At 46.6% G+C, this 13,922-nt stretch overlaps 1 protein-coding gene across 5 annotated transcripts in view; it reads left to right on the forward strand.

The window, feature by feature from the left end:
* Positions 1 to 527: 527 nt before the first annotated feature.
* Positions 528 to 13,922, forward strand: part of LOC149357228 (uncharacterized) — a 48,299-nt gene continuing 34,904 nt past the window's right edge. The window contains exons 1-5 of one of the 5 annotated variants that reach the window (XM_089584482.1): positions 528 to 618; positions 3,089 to 3,210; positions 8,333 to 8,456; positions 9,962 to 10,059; positions 12,605 to 12,748. In XM_089584482.1, the coding sequence (XP_089440608.1) occupies positions 3,179 to 3,210; positions 8,333 to 8,456; positions 9,962 to 10,059; positions 12,605 to 12,746 (396 nt within the window). In that variant the 5' untranslated portion in view covers positions 528 to 618; positions 3,089 to 3,178 and the 3' untranslated portion in view covers positions 12,747 to 12,748. Of the gene's footprint in view, positions 619 to 2,633; positions 3,211 to 8,298; positions 8,543 to 9,961; positions 10,060 to 12,602; positions 12,749 to 13,922 lie in introns of those variants that run through there. The other 4 variants (XM_089584483.1, XR_016291794.1, XR_016291795.1 and 1 more) reach the window with 4 other exon arrangements.

Here is a 13,922-nt window from a genome sequence, read left to right on the forward strand (position 1 = left end):
GCAGTAACTGGAAGTAGCCGCCTGTCTGACACGGGTATTTCCGCTTTATTAACTTTTCCGCTGACGAACACCAACATAGGGCACCCTAAACCGGCAAGCAGCCAAGCGCCACTCGCGCGGGGGCCTGCGCCCATGCGGTAGCACGCTCCTTCGTTGGCTTTGAAACGCGCGCGCAATCGGCGCGGCGGCGAAATGTAAACAGAAGCCCGCCGGAGTAAGATGGCGCCGAGCTTGTTTCCGGCTTCACAAAATGTCACGTGACGGTCTCTCCTCTTTTTTTCCTTCCTCCATGGTGCGCATTAAATGGCTGCGTGTGTGCAACACCAAAAAAAAAAACTCTATATTTTGCCGCTAAAGCTGTTGCACAGGTTTTATAACTTTCGTAGTAGTTTTTGAGCAATGAAATGATGCAAAAACAGTGGCGGTGCCCGGGAGTGGCAGAAAACCCAAACCACAGCTTGCTCAAACTCCTAAGCCAGCCTGAGACAAGCTGAAACAAGCGAATCCAAAAATCCAAGATGGCAGTGCGCTTTTCTGCGGCTGGTTGCGGTTAGTTGCTCTTGCTCCCGAGTTCCCGGTCTGGCTGCCGCTGATTCGGTTCAAGCTTCGTACATACTGGTAACTACCTGCTCCCGCGCTGCTTTCCCACATGATTTCCTAAATACCTACGGAAGGTGCTTATTCACTCCTGTATTTCGACGAGTCTGTGTAGATAGCATGGTGGTGAGCTGTGCGTTTGCTTATCGGCTGCCTAGGGCGCTGGCTCGAGAAGCAGAAGCGTAAATAATTCAGTGTTAATGACAGGCGATTAAAGAAAACGGCTCTTAAAGAAAACGGCACAACCCTCCTCGCAGCGGCGCCCCTCCTCCTCCCTTCTAAGAGTGTGGCCATCATATTTTCCCGTTTTCGTTTGTTTACCGGATGTTTCTATTGCATTGATCTGTGCACCTTGTTTGAATTATTCGTAGCGGCGACTTGGGTTTTCCCGCGTTGAACTTAACTTACACTGATACCGCGAAAACGTTACCGCGTTCAGGAACTGCCGGATTAGTGTTGTATTTGGCATTCGAGGGAAAAGGCAAGAAATTAAATTATGCTTTGAGCAAAGGCAGCGGGAATGAAACTAACTAGATGCAGCGTCAGTATTCTCTCTGTAGACTTTTTGAGAGCTCGATTCATTCCTTCTAGGACAGTGGCAAGCAGTAGGTCAACTGCACACAAATTTATTTTCCTCTGGTGCAAACTAAGGAATGCAAACATAAGAAAACCCAAGTCGCCACTACGAATAAGAGCTGACTTGGTGCCCCATCTCTAGCTCTGGTATGACATCCGTAGTCACATGACTGACCACCGACAGTGAAGGGTAGGCTGCGGTACCGCGAAGAGGCGACACCTGGCGTAGTATAGCTTTCGCAATAAAAGCCTTTGAGTAGTCTGTCGGTGCGCTACTGAAACGATGTCCGTGGCACTGTGGCCGGTGGGCTCCTGCTGCGGGAGTAGACTAATGAATGTCCGCTATGCGGCTTCTTCAAAACTAAGAAAAAATTAGGAAATGGCTTAGCTGTGGTTAAGCCTGGATATACAAGCGAGAAGGTTCAGTTACGCTTGGTTTGACGTCATGGCTGTCGTCGCAGTTAGCGCACAATGCACTGGGAGCACCGCGATAATGATGGAGGCGTTTGGCCATCCACGCACTGCCTGTACGGAGGCGGAGGAGGAGACGAGGGTGTAGTGAATACGCTGCTGTCTTAGAAGGTTGCTTTAGAGACTTACTGTGGTGTCCATGCCTTTCGGGTGTACACCAAGATATGAGACAGGCATTTCCTTTCCTTAAAACCAATTTTCATTTTATTTCATTTTGCGTAAAGCCCTTATGGCGTGGTTCTTATGGCGTGGTTCGGCTATCTACTGAGATATGAGAGAGACAGGCTTCGTTTCGTTTCCTTTCCTTAAAACCAACCAATTTTCTTTTCATTTTCCTTCCCTTAAGGCGTGGTTATGAGAGTTTCCTGGCAAACTGTTTTTTTTCTAATATTTTATTTCTTTCGTTTATTCTTGTTTCTGTGCTTATTTTTATTCTTTTTTTATTATGAAGTCGGCAGCCACCTGAGCTCCGCGTGATGTCGCTCGGTTTCGCGCATGCATAGAAGTGGGAAATCTAGCCTCCGGCTCACGCGAAGCGCGGTGTTGATGAGCCTAGTGAAGATTTTCGCTTCAAAATGATGAATCTAAGCGTCAGTGGTATGGTAGTTTTGGTGACAGCCGCTGTAAAAAAATCAAAATGCATAAAGGTGCAGTACTGTCAAGGGAAGGGTGGTGTACATAAGAAAATGCTACATCAATAAATGTGTGTGTATACACAATAACTTTGTGCAGATTCAGATAGCAATAAAGTAAAGCATTTCACTTGTAATTGAAATATATCGATGTGTGTCTATGAGTATACACATACATAAATTAGTTTGGACAGATGAAAAAGAAATAAAAATAATGTTGCTCCATAAACACGTACAGAGGAAGCCATTGAGAAGTTTAAGGCTATGACTCATGCAGAAGAGTCCGCAGTGCACAAGTATAACAAGCAGGACATAGCATGCTATAGCTTATTGTACAGACACCAATACAAGTTCACCGCCTGGCTCGGCTAACCTTGAGCATGTTTGCCTCTTGCCAGATGAGTTACAGGCTTTCATGCTTGAGGGCATGGAATGTGCGCCATGCCCTTTTTTAGTTACTTGATTTTTTTGGATAACAAGGGGAGAGAAATATGACTAAGGTAGGTTGAGTGTCAGGTGGAGTGACAAAAAAATTCGCTGGAGAATTGATGCCGTGGCTGGTGCAAAATAGCAATAATCGGAGGTCATTAATTCAGTTTTTTGTGATGACACACTAAGGGGTAACCCAAAATATGCATGTGTATAAATAGCTCCTAAGACAAATAACCACGATAGTGCACAGTGTATACAAGGAACCACAAGTGCTTTTCTATGTGGTATTGTACCTACCACAGCGTCAGTGTTGTGATCGGAGGGCCCGCCAGCGGAAACAGGTGAGCCAGGCAGGCGCCATCGAGCTAACTCTCCTGAAGGCTTCCCTCTGCAGTCTGCCCACTTCGTCCTTATGCGGTGAAGACCCTGGTCCCGATCACCGAGCACATCAACTGGATGGCAGCGGTGTGATGGTCTGTGCTGTGTCCTGGCTCTGGTATGGGTAAGTGTACCGCCTTGTCTCTGAATTTTGCCAGGTTGTACATCTTCAGGATTTGTAAACCTAGGTAATGTAAGGTGGCTCTAGAGATTGCCTGGGAATCTTTCTCTGACCACATAGAGTAGAGACTAGCCGTCGCTTGAGAGCAGACATGGACTGGAAAAAGCTGCACAAACCGCACCTGGTTCTGATATGCGGGGAATTTGGCATCGGTTTTTGGTTGACCCGTAGGAAACCGCTCTTACTTGAGGCCATTGAGGCAAGCGGTGCAGACGCGGAGGAGATAGTCGAATGTTAGGAGGATATTCAGGAGCTACTAAACAGAGAACGGGAAGAAATGCGACAGGCGTGAGAAAGAATGCGGGAGTGGGAAGAAGCAGCTCGGGAAGAGCGGGGAAAAAACTGCGAAAGAGAGTTGCAGGAACTCACGCGTGAACATAGCTTGATAAGAATGCAAACAATTCGATCTAGGTTAAGTGTTTTCAGGACAGGCGAAAATTTCAGCAGTTTTCTTCAAAATTTTGAGAGAATTTGTATGGAGGAGCAGCTAGGTCGGGGTTATTGTCTATTATGCTGCTGGGTATCCTCCCGTGTGAAGCTGCCAACGTATTAGCGCACCTGTCGGATGAGGATGCGAAAAACTACGCGAATGCTAAAAGTGCTCTCCTCCGATACTTCCGAAGTTCCGCAGAGGCTGATTTCGAAAGCCATATTGACTTTGGTCAGGCATACCATGAGAGTGTCAGAAACCAACTTAGGAGCTCTGCTCAGTCGCCAGAAGGCACGACTGCTGCTCAGAAGTGCCAGGATAGGGCAGGTTTGGTCCTAGAAAAAAAGGCCACTTTGGCAATGAGGACCGATAATTTTGGTTGAAAAGCTAGCGAAAAGTGCAAATCCACAAGCCATAAGGGCTCGGGGGTTAGTGTATGCACTAATGCTAGAAATGAGGAAAAGTGCAAATCCGCAAACCATGACTCGGGGGATAGTGTATGCACTAATGCTAGGAATGAGGAAAAGTGTAAATCCACAAGCCATAAGAGCTCGGGGGATAGTGTGGGCACTAACACTAGGAATAAGGAAAGCTGCAATGGGGGAGTTTTGAGCCCAGAGGAGCATGCACTTTCCGGGAAGGAGGCGGATTCCTGCAGTCGAGAGGGTAATACCCAGGACAAAAACGCTACCTTAGGCAAAGAGCATGGCTCAGATCAAGTTGCGGGCCAGAGCATTAGGGTTGTAGGGTCGAATAGCAAGCCTCAGGAGAGCAAGTTGTTGTGCTCAGCAGAGAGTTAGCGCCGTCGGGACAGTTAGATACTGCGACATGCAGTGACTCACTGAAAGCACGAACCGATAGTTCGAACTCAAGCGGGAAATGCGGCTCGGTGCTGCTTCAAAGAGCAGAGGTGAAGGGTGAGGTCACCGCAAGAAAGGGAGGCACGCAGGACTGAACAGCTAGGGCAGTCTCCGGGAGGCAGCCGCGCGCAGGGAGAGCCAAGCCAAGGGGTGCTCTCGAGAGAACGGACAAAGTACAGGCCGGGGGCCCTGTAAGGTTAAAGGTTGGTCAACAGCGTAATCGTCCAAGACTGCCACCGCGGCACTCTGGATGCGATAGGCACTGAATGAAGGCCAGACTGACTAGACGGGTTTGGACAAAACGAAAGCCACAGGCCCCATTGTGGCGACACTGCAGAAGTTCTTGGAGGACGGGTGAAACTTGCAGTGGGCCATAGAGAAGCACGGGCAGCTACCACACGATAGAATGCAGCAGAACACGCTCCATTCGAAGAACATTCCTGAATCGAGAAAGGAATACTCGTAGGCATTTCTTTCGTACTCGATCGCCCCCCCTATCGCATTGTTGGAGATGGGCGACCGGGGTACGAAACGAATCATTGTCGCGGGGCGTCTCGAGCTCGCACGTGCCAAAGCATTTTTAAGACTTTCTCTTTCCGTCGTGCCGCGGCAGCTGAAGCTACTCTCCATCTGCGACCGCGCAGGGCGCGGCTGAAGAATAGGCAACCTCTTCGAGTCTCGACGTGGGTTGTTAGCAGGAGATTCCGAGAATGAAAGTCTCTGCTGTTTGCTTTTTCGTTTTTTTTCGCTTTCCTGCAGAAAAAGATTTGACAGTGTATAGTCCTCGTATGCTTTTTGTAAACTTCCGCAGCAGTGGTCTAGAGTTTGTTTTGCTGCAAATTGTTTTGCACCATTCAGTGGTGGTGCCTATGTCTGGCAGCGTCTGCTGACACGCGAAAGAGCTAGCAAGATGGCCCATTGTAGGTCACTAGCCTAAGCGCCTAGAGTCACTTTGTTTAAGGCATTAGGGAGATTAATGCAACCTTGGCTCCGATGTTGAGCACAGCTTTGCAAGGTTATGCAAAGGTGACGGCAGGATCCTGTCATGCAAAATGAAGGGAAACCAGCATGTTCGTAACTGTCATGATGATTACAAATTGAACTCCGTTACAAAAGAGGGCGAGAAAACGGAAACGCCGACGGCCTCAAAACACGTTTTTCTCAGTGGTCCTGTAGGAAGTTCTTAAAGGGAAACTGCATAGGTTTTAGAAATCAACGAGTTTAAGAGGGTCGAATGTGTGAAACCTGCAGGTAAAGCATGCGAAGTCTTTTTGGGCTAGCAATTAAAATAGTGAAGTAATCGCTGATTAAAATCTGGACGCCCTTCAAGCTTCTCTGCATCGCACAACGCCAAGTGGGGGGCACATGATGACGTCATCGAAGGTATCGGTACATTTCCAACACACAAACGCCTGCTTTGAAGGAAAAAAACCAACGCCACAGAAGGCGAACCCTGCCGAGAGCTGTTTGGCAGCGTCTAACGAGTCAAGGCAGGGTGTGGCTGACGACAGCGGTAATTTGAAATCATACCTTCCGTGACGTCACGCTGAGTTTCTCTGCACTACTCTGGTGCATTCAGGAGAACTGCAAAATTCAATCGTTGATTACGTCACTATTTTAAATGCTAGTGCGAAAACACTTGGCATGCTTTACCTACAACCTATATAGATTTGAATCCTTGAATATCGCGAAATTCTAAAAAAAGTGCTTCAGTTGCCCTTTAACTCTTTCGCTACCGCGGAAAAAGGCACGATTTGGAGCGTACTGAAAGAAAATTTTTTTTCTCAAGAACTAATACACCCAGCACATATTGCAATGCATGAAATTGTAGCTTATTAGTTACACTTCTGAATGAAATAAATGCCAGAGTTGTGTGTGCAAAAGTAAATGAACATTTATTTGTGAAATTTGCTAAAAACACAAAAAATGTATATAGCAAAAACAGAAATTACCGGCTGCACTAAGCCCGAACTTGATTAGAGGAAAACTGGAATATACAAACTGTTGCACATGTTTATAGCTGTCATTATTCACAGTTTCAGCTATGAGAAAAATTTACTGCACTTTCCATGGCTTGTCAAATCAGGGGTCATGACTGTGGTGCCACTGTGAAGAGCAATCAGAGGTGAAGATGTGAAGCAGAGGTAGACTGACAGGTGCTTCACATAAGGTTTTATCTTTGTTCCTCCCTTGTTCTCTGATAGCCGAGCTTGTAGTTTTTTCTTTTTTTCATTATTTTCGGTTGGTGTTGAATGGATTCTATGAGAGGATTGGGGGTGTGGACTTCTTTTCCCTCATCATACCTGAAGATTTCTTGAATGAGCTGCTCCCTGAAAGCCAGCTGATAAAATTTGGCATTTTAGGCAAGCTCTAAAACATCAGGATTGAATAATTAAGTTTTATCGATGTGGTTCAAAAGCCAGGACACTTTTCAAGTATTGCCAATAGAGGCTGCCGCCACCGAATCATCCGGGTCCGTTACGTGCAAAAAAAACAAAAACAAAAAAAGCGAAAAACCAATTTTGAGAAATTATTTTTTATGGCAGAGGGCCAGAATAGATTATTCTGGTATTTCAGTAGAGATACAGTCGTGGCAGGTCAACAATTCCAATGTATATGATGATTCCAATGAACATCAGAATCTCCAACCGATTCACGGCTTCCCATGAGCCGTCACGCTGAATTTGCTGAAAATCTTCATCCATGCATACTTATTAGTGTTTCCGCACACGATCTTCATCATTTCCGCCATGAAGAGGATAAAAAAAAAGTCGAGAAGTCGAGCGAATCTCCGAGCGCCGCTCCGCAGCGATGTGCCGATATGGACACCTAGCTGTCGTCTTGGTTGAAAAACGTGACGCGACCTTGAGCATTTGGCGAACTGTCTTCGCCATACGTTGTCAAGACCCTGAAGCACAAAAATAAACCACTGTCATCAATTACAAACCGTATGCACCGCAGAAAACACACAGCGAACGAAAACAGAGCTTACATGCAAGTACGCGCTGACGTTCCAGGCTCCCGAGGCGAAGTCTCGCTGCCGAAACCGAAATCCAACGTTTGTACATTGTTGCCCGACTAATAACCGCTGCTTTCGTCGCAAAAAAAGAAACCGAAACCGGCCGACGTGCTCGGTGTCAGCTTTCGCTTCCGAGGAGCGCTCGGCGACGCGGACGCCATTTTCTCCGGCTGACGGTGCTGCGGCCGTTCAAAGTTTTATTTTTCACGGCGCCCCCTTATGTCAAAACACTGAAACCAAGGCTGCAATCGAAAGAGCAGTTGTTGAGCTCGCTAACTAGATGGCGGAGCACGTCCACAAGGCTCCAAAATTAGCTTTTTTGCGCGGGCGATTTGAATCGATCATATGCGAACGATCGCCTATGGCGCGGTAGCGAAAGAGTTAAGGTAGGAAAACAATTTGGATTTGTTTTCTTTACATTTGCATCTCTGAAGTGCCACCATTTTGTTCCCTTTGTCGTCGAGTTTGAGTGGTTTTGTTTGGCCAAAATGCGGAAGCGAGTGGCTTCCAGTACAAGAAAACAAAAATTGGCTCAACTAGGTCCGATAGGCCAGCTTTCCAGGCATGCGCTTTCGACGCGAAGGCTGTATTGTGTATCAAAATTTACAGCCTTTGTTTAACCTTATCCTATAACCTGGCAGTTCCTCGGAGGTTGGCTGTGTGCTGTCCTGCTGGGGGTATGGGCTTGATCGCTAATGCTCCATTTCGAGGACCATTGCAAGCTGTGCAGGGGTTCCTGGCCAACCTGTCGACCAGATGGGCTCGGACACTGACGCACATTCGTGGTGCACCGATCAGCTGGAACCACTTTGTGGCGTCTTCTTGGCGGCGGATGGACTGTTGTGATCGGATGCCCTGCCAGCGGAAACAGGCGAGCCAGGTAGGCGCCATCGAGCTACCATGACCGAAAGCGCTGCTGTTCGGAGAAGGCTTCCCTCCGCAGTCTGCCCACTTCATCCTCATGCGGTAAAGACCCTGGTCCTGATCACCGAGCACATCATTGGACAATTTACTGAATGATAAATTGCAACCAGTCCGTGTACTGTGCAGTGCCAGCAGACGTTAAGGAACCCCACATAGTGCAATATAATCTGCTGGCGACTACTAATGTGTGTTTCATAGCTGATCTGTTGTTTTGAGGCATCAAACCCCATACTTTAGAACTTCCAGAGGAAAAATGGTTAACACAGCCATTACAAGTAGCAGCCACCACGGTGGCTCAGTGGTTGTGGTGTTTGGCTGCTGACCTGAAAGACGCGGGTTCGATCCCGGCCGCGGTGGTCGAATTTCGATGGAGGTGAAATTCTAGAGGCTCGTGTACTGTGCAATGTCAGTGCACGTTAAAGGGACACTGAGGAGAGCACTATTAATATATTTTTTATAGCAAAATCCGATAGTTCGGCATGTCATGGCTTTGTTGCCACTTGGCCGGCAGCGAAAAATGCATTTATTTCTAAGAAATATGGATTCGAAGTTGAAAAGGTTTTTCCCGCCGCTGTGATTCAAACTTGGGATTCGGCTATGACGACAGAGGACTAAGTGACGTGCAACATGACGTGACATGACGTGATGCAGACTCCGTGATTTCTGGCGGCCAGCAGTGCGGCCTAGCAGCAGCCGAAAAGAAAGCTACCGCCGGCCGCACGTTGAAGGCATCTATCGGCTATTGCGGCCGTCGCTACAGTCGCTTCGCTTACGTTTGCACCGGCGTTTTGCGAGCGTTACGATGGATCTCGTTCTCGAAGTCGTCAACGAAGTTCTCGCAAATAGACACCTTTAGCATACCGTGTACCTTGATACCGCTAGCGGAATACCGGGAGCCCGCCTAACGCCGGCGAGCAGGCGCTGATTGGTCCCGATGCTTCAGGCGAGCGCGTAGCTGCCCGGCACGTGGCGCCATCTGGCGACGTCAAGGAGATTTGCGCATGCATTGGCTGCGCCTCAGTGATTTGTGCTTCTCGTGTCCTAGCGTTGCTAGAACCATTGGTTCTAGCAACACTGTTTTGTTATATGACGTCATGACGCTTGTACTTGCGAGTTTGGCCTGTGGCGGCGATACCTGTATTTTGGTTCTTGCTCTTTTCTACGTTACAAGAGCTTTGTTGTCAGTATGAGTGGCGTTTTTGTAATCAGGAGCTGGTATTCTGTCGATACAAGCCAACTTCAATTTCTCCTCAGTGTCCCTTTAAAGAACCCCAGGTGGTCAAAATTGGTGGTCAAAAGGTGGTCAACTCATATCCTGAGTTGCTTTGGGACGTTAAACCTCATGATTGGACAAACAAACATTATAAGTAGCACATTATCATAGTTTTAGCATGCTTGTATTCCACACTAGCATACATATCAACCAAGTCGCATCTTATGTGAACTTTCTTCTTGTTACAGAGCCAAACATCTGAGCCAGTCTGTTTTCGCTGCCTGTGGATTCCAGACATTACTAATTTTCCGAACACCACAGCAGTGGGCAACAGTTATGACCAAAGGTTAGTAACCTAAAGCCATGCATGCCTCAACATCTTCTTGCATTTCACAACTTTTTGCACGGGATTTCTTGAGTGGCTGTGTGGCTGTGATATGTTTTGCTGGGCTAGTAGCATGTTCCACCGGGCATCGGGTCCAGGAGCACCACCTCTGTGCTGACAGAGGAAGGAACGTGGGCTGGAGACAGGGAGCAGGGGAAGTAAAGGAAAAACTATATTCACATATTTACAAAATTCTTTACAAACAGAGACAAACAGGGTAAAGGCTGAGAAGTGTCTCAGGTAATCGCTGAGGGAATTGCTGCTCGATGAATGTGTCGAGCGCTTTAAATAGTCCCTCCCGTGGTCTTCCCGCCTTTTTCTACCAATCGTAGGGATTTCGTCTTGAGCGCCACCTTTGGGTGGAGCTAACGACGCTCATTGGCTAGCTTTGTGTCGCGATTGGGTACTCCTTAACGGCGCTCCCCGCTCCATCGTTTTCCTCGGCTGAGTCACTTGGATAAAGTCTCCTGGAAGTGTCTCTTCCGGCCAGGGGGATCCCATAACTTGTTTCAAGGAAACGCCCAAAGGCGAACACTTGCAGCGGCGTCACCCGCGCAGTTGACGAAAGACCGAGGCGCGGTTGAATGGCATACGCTCGTCTCCGCGTGTGGCAGCAGGCATTGAGTGAGGTCACCCTGGCAGATGTACACACATGGTCGCAGGGTCAATACTGCTGCGTTGGGTGCTGTTTAAGGGGAACTCCTTAAGTCTGGAAAAGCACATGGTGGCAGTCATGCCGCAGTTGAGGTACGTGGAATCAAGGAGTCGTATCCGTCCCTCGTGTCCAGTTCCACCTTTCTTTTCAGGAGGTCGCATGGGAGCGCGTGCTAGTAGAAACACCACTTTAGCAGAACCCCGCACTGGCTCTGGGAAAGGCGTTTGTGGCGACAGATGTGGCGTGAACACACAAAGAGGGGGGGGAATCACAACAGCCGTGTGCTTGTCAGAAGGGAAGAAAACGAGCCAAACTACAGGGTTCCTTGTCTCCTTTTGTAAGCTGTTTTGGGTTCATGAGTGCCAAGCAAACTGAGAACATCTGGTCATAACAATGCTCAGACTAACAAGGGTCACGATACTTCCAGAAAGCAAACTTGCATTTTGTAAAAGGAGAAATGCAGCAGGAGCAAAAGCAATCAGTACAGTACATGTGCAATCAGAGCATAATTATAAATAAGCAATATATAAATACTTATATCTACAAAAATAAATAGTGCAACAAAACTTCGAGAGGGCACATAAGCTGTACGCAGCAATGAAAAACCAAATATTTAAATCGTATACTAATACGACCTATCATGAATATAAACACTTAGTAATTTATGCTTATTTTTTACAGGAGCACTGTGTTTTGACTTTGTTTCTGTGCTTCTGTTGACGAATGAGATGTACTATTGAGATGGAAAGAAACGCAAACAACGCGGTGCCTGTGCGCTCTGCTGATCAAATTTCTTTTCTTTGCACTTTGACGTGAATGGTAAAAAAAGTTGTTAGAGTTGTCCTAGAATGCTTCACGGACAACTCTAGCATCTTCTTGCTTCTACCGAAGTTAAAGTGAACAGCCCCTAGGCTACGCTTAGTTCGTGTTTCTTTCCAGCAGCCCTGTACCATTGTAGCTTTTTGTGGCAGATTAATTTAAGAAATTCCAGACTGCAGCCTAATGAACAGAACGATAGCCTGCTGGTGTGGCATCCTTTTAACCAGATTCTTACATACATTCGATAAGTGGGCATAGTACATGATTTCTTGTCTGAAGGTGGAATATAGTTCCTCTATGTAATTTAGGCATTCTTCAGAGGTTGCAGCAGTTGACTTGTATGGTTCTCAGGAATACCATTCTCCTTGAGTAGTGTGAAAAATTGGTGTTGTACACAGAGAGAGCTACCATATGCTTTAAGGAGTGTCGTCTCACAGGTGCACTCTGTAGTCCTCAGATAGAGAAAGCTCTTAACAAGAGTGCTAGCAACATGGCACTCAACATTTCCATATACTATGCAAGCGGAATCTCTTGAAGACACTTGCACGTTGCATGAATTAAAGCCTTCCTGCCTGCTGTGGCTTGTGGTTGGTGTGTTGCTTGGTGACAACAATGCGGAAACTCTCCAAGGTGGTAACGAATGCATTGGTTGTGACTTCACTGTTTCCTTGATACAGTTTGAAAAGTTTGTCAACCCAGATATGTTTTTTACACTGGCCATGAATTGGTACACGTTAGGTGTCTCATCACAGCCATGTATTTTACGATATATTACAAAAAAGTTCTGCAAGGGGTCTTGCTGCAATTAGTGAGTGAATCAATGAGGAGTGAATTAAAAGTCTTGGTTTTGATCAGTCCACAGCAGGAGCAAGGCTTCGATTGCAATCTGCCAACATTTGATGGAGCGCAGTTGCTTGTACTGAGGGCTGTCAAAACACTATTAGGTAACCGTATTTATACACGACTTAAAGATGACATGGTCTCCTGAGCCCTCAGTCATTGTGTACCGCAACTTGTCCTGCTTTTTCAGAGCTCAGGTGTCCAGACTGTTAAAAAGCTTATCTACCTCTACGCGAACTCTGCTGCAACAGGAAGCTCCTGGACGGAGATGAGAGTGATCAGTGCCACACACATGGATTTGCTGAACACTTCGTGTAAGCGAAGGGCATCCTGAAGGTGTGTTGTTCTTTTAGTTTCTTTGCCAATCTGCTTTTGAGATGTTCAGGTGGTGTGTTCTAATCTGGCTCATGGATAGAATGGATGAGCACTCCGGCTGACAGTGTTCGCCTCTTGATCACAGATGCCTGCTTTCACCAAATGACCTTTTGTTTCAAGCTGCTGAATTAAATCTAACAACAGCTTGCTTATTGCAAGAGCTGATGATGCTTTGCAGGAACTCCTGAACTTTTTTGAGTGAGGGGGAAGGTTGCAAGTTATTTTTGTTATTTAATTACTCCATGTTTTACTTGCATATACAGTTTAAACTTTTTAATTATATGTTTAAATTATGTGCTTGTCAAATGCTGTTAATGCATACAAAACTTTAATTGAAATGGTCAGCATTTGCAAAGAAATATTTTACCTGTGTACTTTCAGCTGCAGTATACAACAGCCTCATTCATGTTTCTGGGCACATGTCAGTCTACCTAAGTGTATATTCGTAAACCAGTTGTTAAGGAATCATCATCATCACCACCGTGACTGTGCGCAATGCAGGGCAAAGGCCTCTCCCTTGTCTCGTTTCCTTTGCCGGCTGTGGTCTCGATGCTTTGTGGGCCGCTACAAAAGCTACTGGATGAATCCAACATCTTGATACGCCATACACTGCCATAGCAAGAGCTGTGTTTGCCATAGCAAGATTTCCTTTCATTCCCATCATCCATGAAGCCAGTTACAATATCTTTTTATTGATCAATTTGCAATTTCTTTTCAAGGCAATTTCAATGAATAAAAGACAGCATGCTTTGTTTTGCAGGGCCAATCTTTTGTTATTGGTTCTGTTGCATCCATGGCACCTGGACTGATACCTGGTGTAACTACCAGCCAGTGCCTCAGTGCCTTTACATGCAGCAAATGAAGCATTTCTCTGAGGAAGCGGTAAATTTTTGGGGAGTGAAAGAACAAAATGAGAGCGAATTTATTCATTTGTTTTGACCATTGCTTTTTATTTTTTGGAAAAGGGCAGAGCCTGATATAAGTTTTAACCAATTCGGAAAGGTCTTCTAGCAAATGCAGTTCAAGCTTGTTTGGAGCCTCCTGCTGTGTAGCACACCTTGTCTCAAGCCTAACCTGGCCCAATGCTTTGCTGTGTGTGTCGCTTTGAGAGTGCATTTTCTGAGTCCGCTTTTTG

Source organism: Amblyomma mixtum, chromosome 3 (genome assembly GCF_055824585.1).
Source record: "Amblyomma mixtum isolate Tamu chromosome 3, ASM5582458v1, whole genome shotgun sequence".
Lineage (NCBI taxonomy): Eukaryota > Metazoa > Arthropoda > Arachnida > Ixodida > Ixodidae > Amblyomma > Amblyomma mixtum.